At 33.5% G+C, this 22,706-nt stretch overlaps 2 protein-coding genes and 1 long non-coding RNA gene across 4 annotated transcripts; all 3 read left to right on the plus strand.

Annotated features, from left to right (window-relative positions):
• The first annotated feature begins 215 nt into the window (after positions 1 to 215).
• Positions 216 to 3,826, plus strand: LOC110932461 (ketol-acid reductoisomerase, chloroplastic). Its single transcript, XM_035988255.1, has 6 exons — positions 216 to 267; positions 2,846 to 2,913; positions 3,031 to 3,057; positions 3,151 to 3,216; positions 3,322 to 3,462; positions 3,548 to 3,826. The coding sequence occupies exons 1-6, from the start codon at positions 216 to 218 to the stop codon at positions 3,809 to 3,811; spliced, it is 618 nt and encodes a 205-aa protein (XP_035844148.1). The 3' UTR covers positions 3,812 to 3,826.
• Positions 3,827 to 4,626: 800 nt separating this feature from the next.
• Positions 4,627 to 7,188, plus strand: LOC110930493. 2 transcript variants are annotated; one of them, XR_002587867.2, is made up of 5 exons: positions 4,627 to 4,687; positions 4,818 to 4,888; positions 5,749 to 5,876; positions 6,709 to 6,816; positions 6,908 to 7,188. It is a non-coding gene; the product is annotated as an uncharacterized LOC110930493 (long non-coding RNA). The 2 variants fall into 2 exon arrangements; XR_002587866.2 differs by having other exon boundaries at positions 4,671 to 4,687; positions 5,712 to 5,876.
• A 7,181-nt stretch (positions 7,189 to 14,369) lies between these two features.
• LOC110930492 lies at positions 14,370 to 15,823 on the plus strand. The gene is made up of 2 exons (XM_022173804.2): positions 14,370 to 14,471; positions 14,592 to 15,823. The coding sequence occupies exon 2, from the start codon at positions 14,676 to 14,678 to the stop codon at positions 15,645 to 15,647; it is 972 nt and encodes a 323-aa protein (XP_022029496.1). The 5' UTR covers positions 14,370 to 14,471; positions 14,592 to 14,675; the 3' UTR covers positions 15,648 to 15,823.
• The last annotated feature ends 6,883 nt before the right edge of the window (positions 15,824 to 22,706 follow it).

A 22,706-nucleotide genomic window follows, 5' to 3' on the forward strand; every position in this document is an offset into this window, starting at 1 on the left:
TTATTAGAGTATTTTTAACAAGTTTAGAAATTTTAATATTTTTTTTAGTATATAAAATTTATGATATATTCTTATATTCTTTATTAATTATTAATAATTTATCAAATACAAATTACGTTGATACTATAAACAAAATAAGCAACCTTATATACTATTAAACCATGTATTATGTTCTTGGCACACCCTGAGAATTATCAAGGTGGACTATCGGCCCCATGGGAAACACCACTCCACGCGGTGGTCGTGCTAGCAGTGTCCCAAGCCAGGGTAACGCGTCGTGAGTGGTGAAAGGTGGCTCATATCTTTTACTCCACCCTGGGTTGGCGTTGGGTATGGCGTTGCCCCTTTGACGTGGGGATCGAGCATGGGAGGCTTCGATGGTGTGCGGGGAAGACCTTCGCACAAGACCCGTGATTTCGAGGGGCATGCAATTTAAAAAAATATCCGATACGTATATGTTATTTTTTTTAAATAGTAAACACATACCACTTCTAATATAGACCCATTTACAAATCATTTTTTATGGTTTCGAATTTAGCCAACTTGGAATTAGGTTTAATGAACCCAATACTAATTTGATTTTTTTAAATAATAACAAAGCATAACGAAAGGGCACATTTTTTCAAACTTGAACAGGGTATGTGAATTCTCAGAGACGCCTCTGGGATCGAGCCTGGCGTGGGATGGGGGGCTAGATGACATGGCTGACTTTGGTTGGCTGAGTGAAATTTTAAATAGTTTAAAAAAAAAAACTTCACATGGCTGGCCACGCCAAACTAAACCACACCACACTACACCCCTAGTTTTAAAGAGATTGGGTCAAAAGCAACCAATAACAATCGTAATTAACTTTCTTTGAATAGGTAATCTTTAGAACATCTAGAATTTGGTTGCCAGTTCAATAATAAATAAAAAGTTTTCAAAAAAGTAAGCTTAGAAAATGTAAATAAATAAATAATTACATTTAATCTTATCCGTCCACATGACTATATCTTTCGAAGACTCCACTGAATCTTAAATATTAACTAGTTTCTTTTTGACGTCGCGCGCTTCGGCGAAACCGAGCAGATGATAATGTAAAACAAACGTGTTTTAAAAATAAAGCATATAGTTTAGAAAGGCAAACCATTAGAGCGGTTTAGTTTATCATCGTAACGTTATGACACCAAATGAATACTCTATTTTGAGTGCAACTTCATTTTTAACAAAACTTATAACAGAATGCCAGGGAAAAAATCAAGCACAACTACGTAGTTAAGTTTTTAGAAAAATATTATAAGCGTAAATTATTAAAGAAGTATCAACTTAATCGATAAATTAATACATGTTCTGAAAAAAGGGAAAAGAATTATAAAAAATGGTAAATAAAATATATGAGTTTAAAAAAGGAAAAAAAATAAAAATAGGTTATTAAAAGTAAATATAATAATAAACTATTATATTAAATAAAAAATAATAAAAACGTATATATTATTATAAAAATAAAGTTACTATTCATTGTCATTCATCAACAATATATATATATATATATATATATATATATATATATATATATATATATATATAATATAACTAGTATTGAGCTCCCCGCGTTGCGGTGCGGAGGCCGTAAGTAGCAACCGAACAACGACTAAAATCGTGAAAAGGCGTAAAATAAAAACACGAATTCCTAACACCAATTAACTCAAATGCCGTAAAACGTTGATGAAACATATTAGAAAGTCAAGGGGGTCAAAGTGATATTTTATAGAGTTTTTTTAGAAAATGAAGGCAAAGTCGACGACTTTAAAAGTTGAGGGGAAGGAAAAATAATACAATTTCTAACACAAAGTGACTTACGTGACTTTAAACGTAAACGTACTAAAGTCATATAACTTTTGTGATAAAATTGTAAAAAAAGTTAGAAAACTTTATGAATAAAAAAAAATCACTAAGTGACAAAATTGTCTACTATTCTGTTAGAAATTAATATATATATACACAATATATATATATATATATATATATATATATATATAATAAATGAATAAAGTGTGGGACACATGTCATGTTGTGGTGCAACCAAATGTGGTTTTTGGCGGGAAAATGTGAGAAACAATTACATTATTTTCGGATCCCGCGTCTCAAAACCAAACCCGGATTTTTGACCCGTGAGATATAAACTTTCCTAATTTAACCGTCTCCTAAATTAACATCATAACCTTCCATTTTCTTTCAAATCTTCTCTTGCAATCCAGTATTCAAGCGATTTCTGATCATCCAAACATCACGTTCTTGATCATTGGAGCACTTAATCGACGGTAACAACATCAAGCCCATCTTAGATTCTTTAATTTATGTCTTTTCTTTTGTAATTTTGTATATGTTTTGGATTTTCATCGACTGAAAAATCTGCGATTCTGGTCAAACCCTAAAATGGTGATGGCACTAATCATAGCAGCAGCAACACACAAGCGTCACTGGTCCACCCACCATTGTCTCCAAACACTCTGTTCCGACGCCCAAGACCGTCGACTCAATTTGTCCTTAAAAGGGTTCTATATTCTTTTTTATTTTTTTTTAATTTGATATTTTGCTTTAGGATTGAAGTTTCTTACTCTGATTGCTGTCAATTACATTCGCTGAAGAATTTATTCTTGATTGATTTTGGGGAGTCTGGATTGGGTGTCAACTTAGGGTTTTTTTCTTATTTGAAGCGAATCCAATTAATTCGGCATTACGGGGCCGGTTGCATGGTTATAAGTTTATTGCTTTTTTCTCTTTACCTAAAGATTGATTTTGATTTCAGTTATAGAATTTGTTTTCGTTTTTTATCTTTTAATTGTCATTTTGATTTGTGTATTAGGGTACAGTGATAGCATGATGGAGCATGAAGTTAGGGCTTGTGTTACTGTAAAGATTTATGGTGTTTTTGTATGTTTGAATGTGTGTGCGCGCACATGAAAGCTTTAATGTTCGTTTTGTACATAGTCTGCTATATATCATTTATTAATGAGAGTTGGATCTCTACTGTACTTTGGTATTAAGCAGATTGATGTTACTGGATGGGGTTCTCAGGTTTGTAATTTATTTATTTGATTAATTATTTCTATATTCTTATAACAAATTAGTGTTAATGTTAATAAATTATATATGGGATTAATTTAATAGGGTCCTACTCAAGCTCAAAATCTCAGGGATTCTCTTGCAGAAGCTAAATCTGATATTGTAGCGAAGGTAGATTTTAATTTTAAAGGCTTCTTTTTGTAGTCTTTTTTGTATGTTAATGGTAGTTGTAGATTATAAATGTTGACTGTTTTTGTATATTGTTTTATGAAATAGATCGGTTTACGAAAGGGTTCAAGCTCATTTAACGAGGCTCGGGCTGCTGGCTTCTCTGAAGAAAGTGGAACCCTTGGAGATATTTATGAGACTATCTCTGGCAGTGATTTGGTTCTGCTTTTAATTTCAGATTCCGCTCAGGTTAGTCGGTCGGGCTGGTTTTGATCATTGTATATTACTTTTTAACATGTAGTATAATTAAATCTAATGCCCTTTATTGTTGCAGGCTGATAATTATGAGAAAATCTTTTCACACATGAAGCCAAACAACATACTTGGACTTTCACACGGGTTTCTTCTTGGTCATCTGCAATCGGTTGGGCTTGATTTCCCCAAGAACATAAGTGTGGTTGCTGTGTGTCCCAAAGGAATGGGTCCGTCTGTCAGGAGACTGTATGTTCAAGGAAAAGATATTAACGGAGCTGGAATCTATGCAAGTTTTGCTGTCCATCAAGTTGTTTATCTTCTTTATTCCTTATATATATTGTGACATATAGCTTATGAATATTTAAATACTTTGTTAAATTCTTTGATCGACAAGAAGGAGCTTGCCCCACTTCACGAGCTTATAGAATCCATTGTCACCGACTGATATTGATTATATTCAGGAGCTTAATAAGGTGGCGGTGTTACAAATATCTGTTCCAACAGATGCTACAAAACCAATTGATCAAACAACAGTATGAGCCACTTCATATGCTCTTCTAAACACGACTCGCTTATATGGAGATTAGACCATTCCCAGGTGCATGCCAGTTTCTATAGGTACTTTGATGTTTCTATGTCAAGGGTGTATTAGATGTAATTCGAACTTTGTGGCCATCCTCCCGCTGGTCTCTTTTTATTATTTATTTAAAATTATTTTGTTATTCAAAACATATATATTATTTTATTATACACAGCAATTGGGATTTATGCAGATATATCATGAAGTCATGAACTATGGTTATTAGTGCTGATATATTCAGTTTCCATTAATTTCTTTATAAAAATGTATACCCTGTGTGTTATTGGCTTGGTTGCTGGACAGGTGGCCTTCAAGGATGAATGAGGAATCAGTGTTGTTGATTTTAATGTTGGAAAGTCTAACTGGAGTGAGATCAAGGTATGCTGGTATGGGAATCACAAAAGGGTACATTTTATATTTAACCCTTTTTAGTTATTTGAAACTGAAGTCTTTGTGTTACGCAGTTGTGATGAAAGATCATAGTCATATTTAGAAAACCAAATTAATTGATATCACTTGGGTCTTATTTGATGTAGCGTATGGTTTGGTTGGTTGTTTTAGGTGAAATGATCATTTGAAAGAAAGAGAAGTTAGCTAATTTGATCCCAAAAGCCAAAAATATTATATATTATAAATGAGGTATCAGATGCCTTAGCATAAGATATCTTACTTTATTTTTTAAGTATGCAGTTTTCTTAACTCAACTAAAGGAACAAGGATGATGCATTTTTACATTTATAATATCACTTTGTTGGTTTCTGTTATGCAGAATGCATAACAATTTGAGTCCAACACCACCTTATGTAAAGTTTGAATTAACAAGGCTTTCTATATTCTGAGGTAATTATTTTTAACTTTGTTTATTGCCTTCTGGGTAAAATGTATTAGGGATGAGCATTTGGTACCGGGTACCGGTACCGAACCTGCATTTATGGGTAAAACACCGTACCGAACTGGTGTATCCGGTACCGAACCGGTGTATCCGATACTGGTACAAGTTTTTCCGTTTTCAGTACCGGTATTTTTGATACCGGTACCGGTTCGGTACCGAACGGGTACCGTGCTCATCCCTAAAATGTATGGTATCATATCCACATATTGTTCTCAAGTGTACCTAGGAGTTTATTTTAACTTTTTTGGGATGTATAAGTGATAAATAGTGTACACCATGTGTTTGTTGAACTAATGTTGAAGGTTTAGAAACAAGTTGTAGCATGAGTCGGTTGAAGTATTTGAGTTTTTGTTTGTTTTGTTTGAATTTCAAATATGTTAGGATTAGTATGATTTAGTTATTGTATTTATTTTATTGGTTTTTGAGCCTACATAAGATAGGAAATAATAGCAGCCCTAAAAATGGAGATAGTAGATTTAAATAAAGATGAAGAAAATTAAGAAAGCAATAAGTTTCAATAAAATGAAGATTTAAATGGAGATAGTCTCTCGTGATTAAGTTTATAAAAAAATTATAACTCTTCTTATAGTGAAGACGTTTAATATGTCATGCTTTTTGTATGATTTGTTAAGTATTTATCATATTAAGCTGATGCATTGATTATTAAAAGATATGGTGTACGCCACCACTAGGCGTGTTTATCTTCTTAAAGTTTATTATTTGGAATTAAGAGTGTGATTAGTTTCTCTCTTCATTTTGGTTTTTATGCAGCGAATTTTATGGATTATTTATGGATTATTCACAGCAGCGCCCCACTATTAATATAGCGTCAAGCTCTTTACGCTTGCAGAAGTAGGTTGGGCCTTAATTGTCTGCAGAAGTGATGCAGAGGACATTTGTTCATGGTTAGCCGCATACATGGGAAATATTCTAAAGGTACCGTTCTTATTTAATGTTTTCGTTTACTTAAACACTCTTGTGTTGTTCATCTACATGCATCATCCGGCTATGATTATATAATACCATTTAAAGATGGAAAATCTCGCCTAAAGAGTTGTTGGATTAAGATTTAATAAAGAAGTTTTGAAATATTTATTATAGTTTTTGGGGAACAAATGTGAAATATCAGTGGGATGAGATTTCGATTTTATTAGTGTGCATCTGATACTGTTTGATCTGATATTTGAAAAAGGTTCTGCGATTATTTAACACCTTCTAAGTACTTTAACACATCCAGGTGTACATTTTTTTTTGAAGATGAAAAGGACACTTTTTCACACGATATATGTTTTACAATATCAATTTATTCAGTATTCCTTTCATATCACAAAGAAAATACAACGTTTCACATGATACATATATAGTTTAAGAATAACCTTTTATAAATTTTCAAATTTTAGTAATATCCTTAACCAATGAGACAAAATTACCAAAACTTGTGTATACCGTTATCAAGTTGGCGGTCCAGATATACTCCTTCCATTCCATAGTACTATTTTAACCATCACACAATTTCTCATCTATTAATTAGTAATTAGTAATGAGCCATACTCAGTCTGGACTCTGGACACCTTCATAAGAAAGTTCATGTCAAACTATTATTTCTCTACACCACCGTCCTCACTTACTTAACTAATAGGAAGACAACATTTAGAGGATCCGAGGTAACAATTGTACGAATGGCATATTTTCTTTTTTAATTTTCATCACTTTGTTTTAAATAGATGTGCTTTTTAAGTGGGGAGTTAATGTTTTTTTTTTTCTATAGACATTGTTGTCGAATTAGATATCCCATTAGTGAAGAAAAGTTCAAGTGAACCTATATTCAAGCGACCACGCGCGTCTCCAAACACCATCGCCATTACCGAAATTTAAGGTATATACCTCTTTACTTTCAAGGTTATTTTTTCATAGGGGGCATTACTTTCAAGACTATCCTCATGGTTTTTGGCTGGTTTTGTTTGTAGAAGGGACTCGGTTTACTAAGAGAAATGTTTTGGCAACTCGAAGGATATGCATCTTTAAAGGGACTTGACTATCTTTAAATTGTATTTCTACTTTGTTACTAATTCATGCAACATAGCACAGGGGTCTAAGGACAGATTCTACACCAATAAGTTCGATTGATACCATGAGACTGTCATAAGTTTGTGTGGCTGCTGAAGATGCTCTTCGTGCAATCATCTCTGATAATTTATGGAAATCTTTATCATTTTTAGATGAATGTGAGGCATATTTTACATATGTAATAGATGATATTAAAATGATTACGAAATATAGTTCTTATCAATATGTGTTTTTAAGAGAGAATCTTGAGCTATCAAAGGGTGTTGCTGACAGTTATGATCATGCATGTTGGTAAGGCATGGGGTTGTTTTTGAAAGTGAGATTGCATCTATTTATTTCAAACATAAAGAAATTATACCATTGGGTATTCTACAAATAAAAAAAACTAATCTTTTTACAAATAGGATCCTATATTCACAGTTTTTTTAGTGCACCAACAATATCATCGTAGTAAATTAGGACTTTATACTATTTCTAATGATCGTAGTAAATTTGATGGACAATTCGATGTTTCGGGAACGTTTCCTTCATGGCCAGAAATGAGTAAGTTGAAAGAAACATAGCAGAGTGAAGGTAACGTGACTGCATTTTTCTCCGGCCACCATGGACGGCTCCTCCGGTAGGTGGTGTTTTAGGTTAAGAAGATGAAGAACAAAGAAGATGATGATGAAGACAGTGGGCAGCAGCTACTTTTTAGGTTTAGGGTTATACATTTATGTATTTTGACATTTAGTCCCCCCATCTTTCAATAGTTTCTATTTATTCTCTAAAACTTGTAAAAATTTACCTAAAATATAAAATTAGTTTGTACATTTTAACATTTAACCCTCTTTACAACTTTTCAACTCCAAGTAACGTCAAGGATTTTGGAGAAAATTAGCAAGAAAGAGACTTAGTTCCTATCTTTATGAATTCAAAGCAGTTTTTATGATTTTACGTTTTAAACCTTGGGTTTTTTGAATGTTTCAGTTTGTTTGACGTGTTTGTTTGATCTTTATATGCTTATATATATATATATATATATATATATATATATATATATATATATATGAATAAATCTATCCTTTTTTAAACAATATTTTTTTTTTCATTTTAACTTAATCAACTTATCATTTGTCATGTAAGAATTTCATCACAATGATCAGAGTACTAAGGGTCTGTTTGGTATGGGGTAATGGAATGGACGAAGGAATGGAATGGACGAGGTAATGGAATGGACGAGGGAATGCAATGGATCATTACCATTCCATGTCTTGTTTGGTTACCATGTGTGAATGGAATGAGTTATTATTGTGTATTGTTCGGTAGGCAAGAAAAACGGAGTAATAAAATCAACGGTGAGTGGTGGTCGTGGTGGTGGTGGTGGTGGTCGGTGGTAGTGATTGTGGGTGGTTATAGGTGGCGGTGGTGGGTGTCGGCGGCGGCGATGGGTGGAGGTGGTGGCGGCGAGTGGCGGTGCGGCGGCGACGACGAGTGGTGGGGGTGGCAAGGTGGTCGTTGGTGGTGGGTGGCAGCAGAGGTGGCAGTTGGTGGCGGCGGCGGCGGTTGGTGGTGGCGTCGACGATGGTGGTGGGCGGCGGCGGCGAGTGTCGTTAGCGGTTGGTCGCAGTTGTGGGTGATAACGGTGGCGAGTGGGTGGCGGCGGCGGCGGTGGCTGTCGGGTGAGGTGGTGGCGGGTGGCGGCGATGGCGTCGGTGGTGGGTGGTGGTGGTGATGGATTGTGGCGAAGGTGGTGGGTTGTGGTGTTGTTGATGAATGGTGCAAGAGAGGATGGAATGGAAAAAAAACATGGAGGGTGGAAGGAATGATTTTGAGGGATTGGAATGCATTTTGGAATGGGTGATTCCATTCCATTGACCAACCAAACACGCTTTTCTTCATTCCCTCGTAATCATCCATTCCATTCCACCTCTCATTCATGCATACCAAACACTACCTAAGTTTGACATTAATCGATGAGTCTTAATAAAAGAAAAAAAAACAAGATACATATAATTTCCTAAAACACGTTGTTGATAATATGTTTATGAATTTTATTAGTTGAAAATTCAAGTAAAAGCATAATATAATATAATTTAAAAACAAACAATATAACATTATGTATGGGTTTACGAAACATTTTTATACTGAGATCTCATTAAGAATTAAAAGGTTATTAGCTTTACACGAAAACTATGAATACACGTGGAAGGAAAAGAAGATACTAATGAGTTTAAAAATGTTGTTTATGTACTTTTTATTAATGAAAACTAAATTTTCCTGGCCCGGGATGTTCCCGGGTGATAGCCTAGTATATATATATATATATATATATAATATAATCCTGACTGTCAACTTTCAAATGCAGGTGTTTGAGTTGCAATTAATTTAATGAAATTATAGTTGTGATTTTTTTTTTAGCATGAAAGGGTCGTTTTTGATTGTATCACCAAGAGATTCTAACTTAATAATTGATAAAATCAATCATTCTTCATGTGGCCATACAAACACGATCCCGCAAACCTTGAAAACTACGACGTCAAGGTTTAGCAAATGGTACGGTGTTTGAGTATGCCTTTATTAAGACGTCAAAGTTAGTGAAGATTGATTATCCATAAACTTTTTTATTGAACAGAAAATGTTACTCATACCTTAGTTTACACCAATTATTTAAATAACTTTCATTACTCAGGTATGAACCTAAGACCTCATATGCCTCTATCGAATGGGTTATCCCCATATCGACAATCGATTATATTTATCCATAATGATTCAATTAATTAATGGGAGGTGAACATGCTTATGAGATGCTTTAGAAGACCAGGGTTGAAAATTAAACCACGTGAAGGTTAAACATGGATATAAAAGTAGGCAATTGTAATTGTAATCTATACATATAATAAAGTAAATCATATGGGGTACACATGGTGCTCTATGAGGTGATCTCAATAGTTTTTTCCCGCCTAAATAAATAGATATAGATAATATTTATTAATAAGATTTAAATAAAAAATATATTATTTTAATCCATAAATTTTATCTTTTTATCTTTTACCCTAAACAAATTGATATAAATAATACTAGGTTATAACCCAGTGTATTACACGGGTTGAATAAATAAATTTTATATACTAAATAATAAAACAATATATTTTTAAAAACCTCCTTTATTGCACGGGTTGAATAAATATAATTTTATATATTAAATAATAAAAAGTTATATCTATAAGAACCATATTGTACGGGTTGAATAAATGTAATTTTATATATCAAATAGTAAAAAGTTATATTTTTAAAACACATGTATTACATTGGTTGAATTAATGTAATATTGTTTACCAAATAATAAAAAAAGTTATATCTTTAAAACCCTCGTGTATTACACGTCTTGAATAAAGATGATTTTATATACCAAAAAATAAGAAAATTATATTTAAAAAACTAATGAGTATACTCGGTACACGATAAATATAATTAGTTTTTTATATTTATCGTGTACCGAGTATACTCATTAGTTTTTTAAGTATAATTTTCTTATTTTTTGGTATATAAAATCATCTTTATTCAAGACGTGTGATACACGAGGGTTTTAAAGATATAACTTTTTTTATTATTTGGTAAACAATATTACATTAATTCAACCAATGTAATACATGTGGTTTTAAAAATATAACTTTTTACTATTTGATATATAAAATTACATTTATTCAACCCGTACAATATGGTTCTTATAGATATAACTTTTTATTATTTAATATATAAAATTATATTTATTCAACCCGTGCAATAAAGGAGGTTTTTAAAAATATATTGTTTTATTATTTAGTATATAAAATTTAGTTATTCAATCCGTGTAATACACGGGGTTATAACCTAGTTATTATATATATATCAAATCATAAAGCATGTTTGCGTCAGTAGTCTTTTAAAGTTTTAGAGTTTGGCCACCAGGTTTTTAAAGCTTAGATATTATATATATCAAATCATAAAGCATGTTTGCGTCATTAGTCTTTTAAAGTTTTAGAGTTTGGCCACTAGGTTTTTAAAGCTTAGATTTTTGGCCATGTTTTCCTTGCCTTGCTTTGAAGTCTGAGATCCAAACTTTGAGAAGTGTGTTATTTTTTTTTTATATAGGATTTGTTGTTCTTCATTTCTTTTTTTTTATGGTTTTGTTTTAATGATCTAATATTTCATAATATGGTGATTAATAGTAATATTTTTTTCCTTTTGTGGTTTTTTTTTATCTTTTCATAGTAAACTTTTGAAATTTTTTATTTTAGTAAGAATACTTTGATTTCTAATAATTTGTCACAAAAGTTAAATTTGTTTAGTTTTTTTATTAGTTTTTGTTTTACTTTTTTTCTTGGATTTGGTAGCCATTTGGTTTTTGTTTTACTTTTTTTCTTGGATTTGGTAGTCGTTTGGTGATAACATTTGGTATCTCAGGTTTTTACCCCCTCGACTTTCTAATACGTGTTGGTATAACTTCAACTTTGTCTACGCTTTACTTCACGTGAGTCATTTAGTGTTAGAAATTCGTTTTTTTGAGTTGTTTTTCTCAATTTTGGTCGTCGTTTGATTGCTACTTGGCATGATTTTACGTCCCCTGCCCCGCAACGCGGAGGGCTTAAAACTAGTTCAAGATTAATTCAAAAAAGTCAATTTCAAGTCTGAATATAAAACAAGTGTGCAAATGCTTATATCGATTTATCTAAAAAAAACTGTGTAAGATTAACAAATATTATCTTCATCCTTAGACCATGTGTAGTGGTAATGTGTTATAATGCCCCCACCATGGGGCATTATCCGACACGTGGCGTCCTAGTCAGTGATGGGGCATTATAGCAAAAGTGACGTAGTGGGAATAATGTCTCATAATGCCCCTTCCAATCATTAAACAAAAAAAAAAATTAAAAGCAAAGAGATGGATGTGATTGGCTAGTCAAAGTTGCATGAGGTTCTCCAAAAGTTGTCAGACACATGTGCCAAAGTGATTGGTTAAAGAAGCATGTGCAGTACTCTCTCTCTACTCAGCGTTATTATTAAAACGCCAAACTTCATTTTTTTTATTTTTTTTAAATAACGCCCCATGTAATGGTAGTGAGGGCTTTTTGGGGCGTTATTTTTTAATTTCTTTTAAAAATCACGCCCCACTGTGGTCTTATAATTTAATTAAAATCTATCATTTCATGAAAAAGATGTTCATCTTCTAAAAACCTTATAATACATTCCATTCCTTATCTTAATAATTTATGAGAATGGTTAAGGAATTTGTATATTTAAGATTCAAACTATTCATTTCCTTATATATATATACCAAACTTAACGTGGATACTTAGAAATAGGTAAAAGGAGGTATATGATATTAAGTTAAAATTATGATTAAAAGTGGGAAGCACACATGGATGTTCTCAAATAACTCGAAACGCGTTCGAAGTAGGGTTGGGATCGGTACAATACCTGTACTTGTACCGCTGTCGAAGATGCCAATACTGAATCTAAACAAAACTGGGTACAAAATATATTGGTATGATACGGCCATTTCGGTGAGGTACCCGCTTTGGTACCACTGTGTTTTTTAGTACTCATACGGGTACCAAATAGATAAAATCGATATGAGTACCTTAAGTACCACAATACGAAATAAAACATAATAAAAAAACTCATGAAGTTCTATATAAAATTCGGTACCAGTGCCATTTTTTACTGTACTCGTACTGATACCGAAATCAATAAAACTGAGTATCGATACATGTAACGAATTCGTACCGATACTGAAATCAATAAAATTGAGTACCGATACATGTAACGAATACCGAAAATCGGTATGGGTATTTGAGAAAAAAAATCTCATCCCTATTCGAAAGCTTGGAAATAGCTTGCTTGAAACCGGTTCGTTTTGTAAATAATCTAAGTTCAAACTTGTCTCTGGCTTGACTCGGCTCGTTTAAGTTAAACCCAAATTTTAATACGTTGTATCCTGGTTGATTTATTCATTATTCTAGTGATGATTAAATGATCCAGTATTCGACTTCCCAAATAATCTGTTGAACATTCGCGGTGTAAATGGTATATACTATTTGAACTCTATTTTTAATCTTATACTAGTTTGTATGACCCGCGTTTTGCAGCGGGACCGTTAAGCCGAACAATAAGTAAATGTAAAAATGATAAATCATGTACGTAAGTTACGGTGCGTTAACTCACAAAAATTAGTATAAAAAAGTAAAACCTAGAAAAGAATAATTAAGTCGGCTTAGGACCCGCGAGTTTCAAGGGAACCATTAAACCGTAAAAATATTGACGTGAAAACCTTGAACCACTCACGTGTGTTGCAGTGTGTTAAATCGCAAAATCTAGAACGAATCATAAACCGATAAATTTTTAAAAGATGTAAAGTATATAAGACCAAAGTTGAAAGTGGAAAAGTGTTGGGGTTAAAAATAGAAAATATTTGTGACAAATATGTAAAAGATGAGTACTATAGAGTTAAAAATGTAAAAGATAAAAACTATGGGTGTTATCGAAAAAATAAAATGGGTTAAAAAGTAAAAGAAAAAAGTATAAGGATCAAAAGAAAAGGAAAAGGAATAGTAATTGTGTGAGTAGACAAATTTTTATAAATTAATATTGGGATAATTAGTTGTATCTGCATTTGAAAGTGTAATTTGTTTTTATACTGAAACGTTGATAGCGCTTATTTATAAAATGTTATCAGATAAATATTTCGATTGCCAGAACCGAGATTCCAAGTAATGGTCATGGTAAAAGCTCCCTCGAATATAACTCACATGTAAAATAACAATCTTTATCCTGGGTCAACTCGGTTTAACTCGTGAACAACCCTATATGTATATAGACATTCATAAATAACTCATACGTAAAATAACCATCTTTAAAAAAAAACGTTGCTTTCACGCCCCTCCCCACTCCATGCTTTTTTACCACGTCCCATTATTGACGTAACTGCTAAATAACGTTTAATGCCCGCTCTTCATACCCTCCCACTCCGTATATTCTAATTCAAAATCGAGTTAAATGCCATTTTAGTCCTTGTGGCTTGGGTCATTTTGCCAGTTTAGTCCAAACGTTTGAAACGTTATCATTTTAGTCCAAATAGTTTCAAACGTTGCCATTTTAGTCCAATGGGTTAACTTCATTCATTTTTTATGTTAACGAGAACGGTAACTCGGTCATTTTATATGGCCGAATTGCCCTTCTCGTTAACAGAAAAAATAGATGAAGTTAACATAGTGGACTAAAATAACAACATTTCAAACCTTTAGACTAAACTGACAAAATAACTCAAATCACAAGGACTAAAATTTCATTTAACTCTTCAAAATTCCACAAGTCCTTTTCATTGCTCCCTGCCTATTTCAGTTTCCCAAACTACCTATAAAAGTCCCATCTGCAATTTTACATCTTTTTAAATTTGACTATCATAAAAACGTTAAAAGTACAGCTACTCGTACACACTCACAGGTTTGTCTCCCCCAACTTTCTTAGCATTTCTTCTGTATTTTGTTTTTGCAATTTCTAGGTGCAAAAGGTTCAATCTTTTTCCCACATTGATGTTTTAGTTGATCTTTTGTGTCTTTTTAGGTCAGAATTTGCAGCATTTAGAGGGTAAAGATTTAATACTTGTTGTTATCTTTTGTGGGTGTGAGATTATTATTAAGTAAATGTATGGATGAAAAGCAAGAAGTTCCATTGTTATATTTGAATAGAGGATGTCATGGGTCAGGTTCTTATGGCTGGTCTGTTAAACAGAGTAGTGGTCTCCCACACCCACCTGGTTTTGAGCCTCAATCAAACCCTAATTCATCTGCTCATAACCATAGTACTATGAAGTTTACACCATCACTCCAATTGGAACACATCCGACTTCCACCGCCACCCAATTTCCCTAAGAAGAAAAGAGGGAGACCCCGAAAGTCTCCCTCTGATGATCCAACCGCGTGTACCCTACAAAAGAAAATGGGGCATCCTCAATCGGATGTTTACCAGCACCCGGACTTTTCAAAACTCAAGCCTCCGTCAAGATCAGGCGGGTTCAGAACAGGTGAAGAGCTTGTCAACTTGCTAAAGAGTGCATCATCGGTGTTGATATCTGGTATCAAAGAGGCTGCAAATGCTAATGAAATGATTGAGTTATCGTCGAAAGCGTTTATATATTTTGACTCTATTGGGATTGATTACATGCCAGTGTACAAAGCCGTGTGTTCTGTTATCCATCGACATTGCGACAAAGAGGCTTTAGCTAGACAGAAACCGCATTATGCGTTTGACACAAAGGCGTTGCACGAACAAGCGGCATTCGAGTTTTCCGAGGCGAAAGAAAGATATGTTAGAGTTAATAGGGAGCTTGAAGACGCGCAATGTGATTTTGATGCGATTACAGCTCACGTTAAGCGGCTATATGAAGAAATACAAAAGGGAAAGGCGAAACAGGCGAAACTCGAGGCTAAAGTTGCCGCTGCGAAAGCTGATAAAGTTACTTGTGATGAGGCGTATTCGAAGGCGAAATCAAAGATGGAAGATTTAGCCCCGAAAATGAGTGAGGCCCGGAAAGAGATTGAACAGTTTGAAAGGCGATGGAAGGAGACCGTGGAGGGATTGAATCGTGCGATGGAGGAAACGTCGAGCCTTATAATATAGTCTTTAACAGTTGGTTAGACATTTTTATACTTAACTGCTTTTTTGTCTATAGTTTGTTTGGGAATTAGTATGCCTCCTTAATGTTAGCTAATCTTACTAGACTTGGTATTGGAGTTTATTTATATATCGTACATGGCGTAAAAACCTTATAAGAATTCAAGTTGAACTTTTACAAACCCTGAACTTGTCATGTTATGTATTTAAACTTCGGTTCAACCGAGAACAAACTTGAACAATTTGATGTAAAGTTAAAGCATTTGCAGCCACAATCCAGTGACCCATATCGTAAGCGGAATGGATTAGGTGGCTTCGGGGCAACCGGGGCCTCGATAGCCGACTCCGTGACAATATAGTTATGTAGGTTCAGACAGTTATCATGGGGTTTACATGTTTCTGATTTTATTTTATTTTTTGTCTTCATTTATGTTTGGTGAAGACTGCAAATATTGGATATGTTCTGCAATACTTCTTCATTTGTGTTTGGTCTGTAACACCTTTGTCTTCTTCTTCTTCTTCAATTCTGTCTTCTTTTTCATTTCTGAAATGGCAGCAATAACATGAGTGGCATAATCGGGTCGGGTTTGACCCGCAACACACAATTTGAAGATCAGGCTTCATTTTCCAACTGTGGACTTGGGCCAGATTCAAGTATGAGTTTCGATAATAATGGAATTGGAAATTCATTTTCTAGTTCTCTCGGCATTGGCCATTTATTGATAATAACTAGTGGGATTTCTCGCGTGATGCGGCAAGAATTTGGTTTTAGTTGTTATTTCTAGAGGTGCACAAAAAAACCATACTCGGAACCGGACCCGGTAAAAAAACCCAGAACATGTTTTTTTAATACCCGGGTATTCTATACCCAAAACCGGAACCGACCCTACCCGTAGGGTATAGATAGGGTATGCATTTTGATCTCAATACCTGGAACCGGAATCGATCATACCCGATTAATACCCAAAACTGAACAAGAATCTGAACCTGAACCGAAACCGATTATAGTTGGCTATACCCGATACATGATTCTACTATTTTTCTTTTAAATTTATGTTAGTGCATTTATTTTAGTTTTCTTACATTATACAATACATTTAACAATAATAATAATAATAAACAAAAATACGAGAAAACAGGGTAACAAAAACGCAATAGAGTATTAAAAAATCCGAAAATATAGAACTAAAAAACTCAGAAATAGGGTATAAAAACCCGAAAATAGGGTATTTTAATACCCGGTTTCTTAAGAACCGGAACCAAACCCTATCCGGAACCGGGCACGCAGGGTATGGTTTTTTGGTCAAATAACTGGAACCGGGACTAAACCGGTTATAGCAATAACCGGTTCCGACCCTTAAATACGTTGTATCCTGGTTTATTTATTCATTATTCTAGTGATGATTAAATGATCTAGCATTCGACTTCCCAAATAATCTGTTGAACATTTGCGGTGTATATGGTATATACTATTTGAACTCTGTTTTTAATCTTATACTAGTTTCTATGACCCGCGCTTTGCAGCGGGACCGTTAAGCCGAACAAAAAGTAAACGTAAAAATGATAAATCATGTACGAACGTTACGGTGTGTTAACTCGCAAAAATTAGTCTAAAAAGTAAAACCTAGAAAAAAATAATTAAGTCGGCTTAGGACCCGCTAGTTTCAAGGGAACCATTAAATCGTAAAAATATTGACATGAAAACCTTGAACCACACACGTGTGTTGCCGTATGTTAAATCGCAAAATCTAGAACGAATCATAAAACGATAAATTTTTAAAAGATGTAAAGTATATAAGACCAAAGTTGTAAGTGGAAAAGTGTTGGGGTTAAAAATAGAAAATGTTTGTGATAAATATGTAAAAGATGAGAACTATAGGGTTAAAAGTGTAAAAGATAAAAACTATGGGTGTTATCTAAAAAATGAAATGGGTTAAAAAGTAAAAGAAAAAAAGTATAAGGATCAAAATAAAAGGAAAAGGAATAGTATTTGTGTGAGAGAGAAAATTTTTATAAATTAATATTGGGATAATATTAGGATAATTAGTTGTTTTCTGCATTTGAAAGCGTAATTTGTTTTTATACTTAAACATTGATAGTGCTTATTTATAAAATGTTATCACATAAATATATCAATTGTCAGAACCGAGATTCCAAGTAATGATCATGGTAAAAGCTTGCTCGAATATAACTCATATGTAAAATAACAATCTTAATCTGGGTCAACTTGTGAACAACCCTATGTGTGTATAGACATTCATAAATAACTCATATGTAAAATGTCTTTAAAAAACGCTACTTTCACACCCCTCCTCACTCCATGCTTTTTTTACCACGTCTCATTACAGGCGTAACTGCTAAATAACGCTTAATGCTCACTCTTCATACCCTATCACTCTGTATATCTAATTCAAAATTGAGTTAAATGCCATTTTAGTCTCTGTGGTTTGACTATTTTGCCAATTTAGTCCAAATGTTTGAAACGTTGCAATTATAGTCTAAATAGTTTCAAACGTTGCCATTTTAGTCCATTGGGTTAACTTCATCCATTTTTTATATTAACGAGAAGGACAACTCGGTCATTTTATATGGCCGAATTGCTCTTCTAGTTAACATAACTACATTTAAGTAACGCCCCAAAACGTCCCCTCCCCCACTACACTAGGCGTTTTGGGGCGTTATGTAAGATTAAATATATTACGTATTAATATTTAATCTATAGCCATCTTAATCATTTACATTATAGAGATCAAAATATATTAGAACCTATTATTTAATTAGTTGGTAATTGTTGATGGACCATATTACCCTTAGTAACTAATTAGGTTTCCTCCTGGGTGCTTATATAAGGAGAGTTATGTGGAGGTTTAGGGGTTACTCAGTTACACAATTCACACACCCCATTAGCCATAACATCATCACGAAACCTCCTCTCCTAACCGATACCCTTTTCGGTTTCTAAGTCCCCATCATCAGTCAGCACCCTAAGGAGGAACCAGATCAAGATGACAAGCATGTCGAACTCCATTACTGGATTCTCCTCTCCACTATCTGCTGTGACAGGTATGATTTATATTGTTTTCCTTCATGCACAAACATAACTGAACCAACATGTGGTATCAGAGCATATGTTGATTAGTCAGTTCTGTTTTCGTATCCATAATTCTGGGATTGAAACTTGGAAGACGGAATTTTGAAACCTTTAAAACCTTAACAGCCGGTTTCGAGTCATGAGTATCGACTCGAGATCTTTGTTTTCGTGAAAAAAAAATAATCATATGTTCATTCGATTTTAACTGGGTTCATGTTTTACAACCGAAATCTGTTTAGAAGTCTTAAAAAAATTCAGGTTTCGGGTTCCAGAATTTTATTTTTTATGATTAGGGTTCATCATGTTCATGAGAAAATTCGAAGTATTCTGTTATGTTTTGGAATGATTTAGGATTAATGGGTGTTTTTTCCATGTTTGATCTAATTTTATCTTTTAATTTTATTCAAAACTGTTATTAGATAAACAGTTATTATTTTCGAAATATGTTGACAAAATTAGATCAGCTTAAAACAGGAAAGAATATCTCTTAATCCCTTAGATTTCGAATTTTCGGTTATGATATCACAATTAACAGCTGTTAACGAGGTTGCTACTCGCAACCATGAGGTTGCTACTCGCAACCATGAGGTTGCTACTCGCAACCATAACGTCATCACTCGCAACCATGAGGTTGCTACTCGCAACCATGAGGTTGCTACTCGCAACCATGAGGTTGCTACTCGCAACCATAACGTCATTACTCGAGACCACGAGGTTGCTACTCGCAACCATGAGGTTGCTACTCGCAACCATAACGTCATTAGTCGAGACCGTAGTTGCGACTCGCAACCATAACGTCATTAGTCGAGACCGTAGTTGCGACTCGCAACCATAACGGGTGGTTTGCTATTAAATGATTGGTTTTTGTAATTATTTAGTTAATTAATGAGGATCAAATAATGTTTTACAAAACCAAAATGGCTTTACTTGAATGAGCTTCTGATCATTTCTGGCCAAAGCTGACTTGATGCATCTACTTATCATCCAAGTATTACGAAAGCTATGTTGTGTGTGCATCATAAGCATGAATGTCTTAATTTCTGGCCAAAGCTGATCTAATTCATTCATAGATGGCATACTCAACAAGTGCATAACTAAAGTGTTTGTCTCAATTTCTGGCCAAAGCTGATTTGTTACAACCACTTTGCACATATGCTTAAATGATTACATTTCTGGCCAAAGCTGTTTTGTCTTCGTTTAAGTAGAACTTTAAGTAGTCTATTATTTTGATGTTAGTAATAGACGTATCACAACCTCTTCACATAATGATCCTTATATTAATGATCCTCAATTAATTTTTGTGATCATTTTGTCTGCCTTATTCTTAGTACCCATATTTTTACTCACTATAATTTTCTTCTATAAATCTATATCTCATCCACTCTAATTCCTAAGCCTAAAATGTTTTGCTTTATTTAAAGTTTCTATAAGAATTAGCTCTTAAATTAAATCCTTGATTATCTCTTAAGACACGATAACCTTATTGCTCTCTTCTGATAAGGCACTACAGAAGAAAAGTAGAGCATGATGATTAGGATAAATCGAATATGATGTCTCTTATGATGATCAAGAACTCTCTAATATAATTGCTATCACTAAAAGTTATTCCAGATTAATTTTTTCCTAAGACTAATCTATAATTGTGGAATAATTACAAGAACTCCTAAGGTGCATGTCTTCATTTAACTAATTATAAATTATATGGTTAAGTGGTATATGTGAATATATTATAATGTACAATACCATGACCCATAAAGTTAAGGGCTTACGCATGGAAATAAGTACATTTTCCAGTACATTACATACCAAGTTTTCATTTGTACAATTTGATGCATTATAAATCAGCTATAACACTCAAAAGTACCAAAGTATAACGAGTGTGTTGATAAGCAACATATGTACATAGAAATAAATGTTTGAAACTGGAAAATAAGATGTTATTCACCTTACAACCACTAAGAACTTTACAAGAGGATTGTTCTAAGGTCCATAGACAAATTACAAGTGCTAATCCCAACGTTAAGGTTCTTCAAGGGAAAATCTCACTGCATAATTATGTCTTTAGACTAGGCATAAGCAACGAGACTGTCCATTATTCTAAAGAACAGTTGGATAAATTGATTAGATAGTAACTTACTAATGATATTTAAGTCTGATAATTTTAATATTCCAACTAACACATGATTAGTTAACTCTAGTTCCACACGTTTCCTTACCAGAACTTGACAAATAACTAACATGAGAGTTAGTGACAAAATTAAATGTTAAGACTATAAGAACCATAATGAACAGTTTTCCAACAACGCTTTTCGATACCTTATATATTCTGATTAATCAGAATATAGTATCATAATTAAGCAATGTTATGAAGGTTGTGAGGTTTGCATAGTCAACATAAAGTCACACTTATCTTAAATTCTCATCTTATTTGTTCTAAATATCTGGATAGAAACATTACTGTGATGAAACTAGATGATACCTTACTTTTTCACAACTTTTGTCATCATGCAAATGAGAATTTGACAAAAGGAAAAATGAGACTTACAAATTTCATCCATTAGAACCAAAATTCATGAGAAATCATAACATGGTTAATGAGGATGATTTTTTTTTCATCTAATCTCATTTTCAGTGATTCTAAATCATGACGTTACAGCCCTAAATATTACTTGGCTTAAGGAATAAGTATGGGTCCATCATAAGTCATTCATTGACATTCGTGGAACTTATTCCAAATGGAATATTCAGACATAATTCATTTATCATTTGAAAGACTATCAACTTGTATCTAAATTTTGTCGCATATGGCCTACGGTCTTAGAAGAACTCTATTCATATATGTAGTTAGTCAGATTTCTATTAAATATGTCCTTAAAGTTTCTTATGATATCTGGACATTAAAGAAATCAAATAAAGTCTAACGTATATGTGATAGGTTCCCACGTCACGTAGCTCATTGAAACTTCTCTTGTAGCATTCTAGAGATATTAAAGATCAGTGGGAGCATTAAGTGTCTTAATAATAACTTGCAATAGTTGCAAGAGATGGGGGATTGAAATTTTTAAATTTCCACCTCTTGTACAAGACATCGCTCCATCACGACACTGTTCAAGCAAACCTTATCTCCTTAAATCTAATGCTACTCTTACAAAAGTTTCATTGTTGCTTAATTGTGGGCGCACTTAGATTTCTTACCTAAACTAACATAATCCTCAACAAGAGAAACTACAACGACTAATGTCATTAGTTTGTTTTCTCTATTAGAATTTGTTGGTCGTTAAGTATTGACCCTAAGCATGTTGAGTTCCTAAAGATTTCTAAGGTTAGTGGGAGCAGTCAAAGTCCTTATTATGACTTGCAAGGAATACAAGAGGCGGGGGGAAGAGTGTCATTAAATTCACTCCGAATTTAACTCCGATTACACCTCTTGTACACTATACTGCACCAACTCTTACAAACTTAGAATGAAAATGATAGCAACCTAACCAAGAGCTAATCCATAAAATTGAAACTTCTAATGAACCCAATAATCAACTCAGGAGGTCATCTAGGTTTAAAAGCCTACTAACTTTGATGATTACATAACCTCCCTAATTGAAGTTGAAATGGATTTTGGAAATGTTTACTGATCCTATCTCTTCAAATTAAGCCATTAGTGTAAATCAATCATTTGAATGGAATAAAACAGTTTTCTAGTAAAACTGATTTTGTGTGTTCTTATAACGTTTGGGATTTGATTAAGTTACCTAAGAGTGTTCATGACTAAACCAAATCCTAATATAAGCGTTAAGACACTCAAAAGCATGATTGATTGTCAAAGGTTGTACTCAGGAAGAGATAAGTTATTAAAGACTCTTTATTGCATATCTAACAAAAGATTTCTTTGAGGATCATCACTGTTCTAGTAGCTTATAATAGTTTTAAGCTACATTAGATGAACATTAAAACGATTTTCCCTAATAAATGGCTGACAC

This window comes from Helianthus annuus, chromosome 3 (assembly GCF_002127325.2).
Source record: "Helianthus annuus cultivar XRQ/B chromosome 3, HanXRQr2.0-SUNRISE, whole genome shotgun sequence".
Taxonomy (NCBI): domain Eukaryota; kingdom Viridiplantae; phylum Streptophyta; class Magnoliopsida; order Asterales; family Asteraceae; genus Helianthus; species Helianthus annuus.